Below are 390 nucleotides of genomic sequence, written 5' to 3' on the forward strand. Positions count from 1 at the left end.
TGAGGCATATGAAACTATTTCTCCTTTTCATGGGTATTGTCAACTTCTTTTCTTACCATCTCCCATTCCAACACCTGACCTTAATCTTGACATTGCAATGTTATTCCCTTCCAGCCAATTTTCCCGAGCATGTGGTAGAGAAACTGCCAGAGGAGATCAGCACCGGCATCTACTTTGGGTGGGCAAAAGTCGACAACGGACCTACCCTGAAGATGGTTATGAGCATCGGATGGAACCCTTACTATAACAACAAAAAGAAATCAATGGTGAGTCTTCAGGTTTCCTAATTAGTCATTTTAGATCATTTGGTATGTTCAGGTTATTTAGATCTGTGTTGTTGATATCCATACATGTATCAGGTCTGTGTTTATATCCCTGTGCACATTTATC

At 40.5% G+C, this 390-nt stretch overlaps 1 protein-coding gene across 2 annotated transcripts in view; it reads left to right on the forward strand.

Moving 5' to 3' along the window:
* Positions 1 to 390, forward strand: part of LOC119591394 (riboflavin kinase-like) — an 11,654-nt gene that overhangs the window by 5,536 nt on the left and 5,728 nt on the right. For both annotated transcript variants that reach the window (XM_037940134.1, XM_037940135.1), the window contains exon 2: positions 115 to 266. In XM_037940134.1, coding sequence (XP_037796062.1) covers positions 115 to 266 — 152 coding nt within the window. The remainder of the gene's footprint in view (positions 1 to 114; positions 267 to 390) is intronic.

Source organism: Penaeus monodon, chromosome 28, assembly GCF_015228065.2.
Source record: "Penaeus monodon isolate SGIC_2016 chromosome 28, NSTDA_Pmon_1, whole genome shotgun sequence".
Classification (NCBI taxonomy): domain Eukaryota; kingdom Metazoa; phylum Arthropoda; class Malacostraca; order Decapoda; family Penaeidae; genus Penaeus; species Penaeus monodon.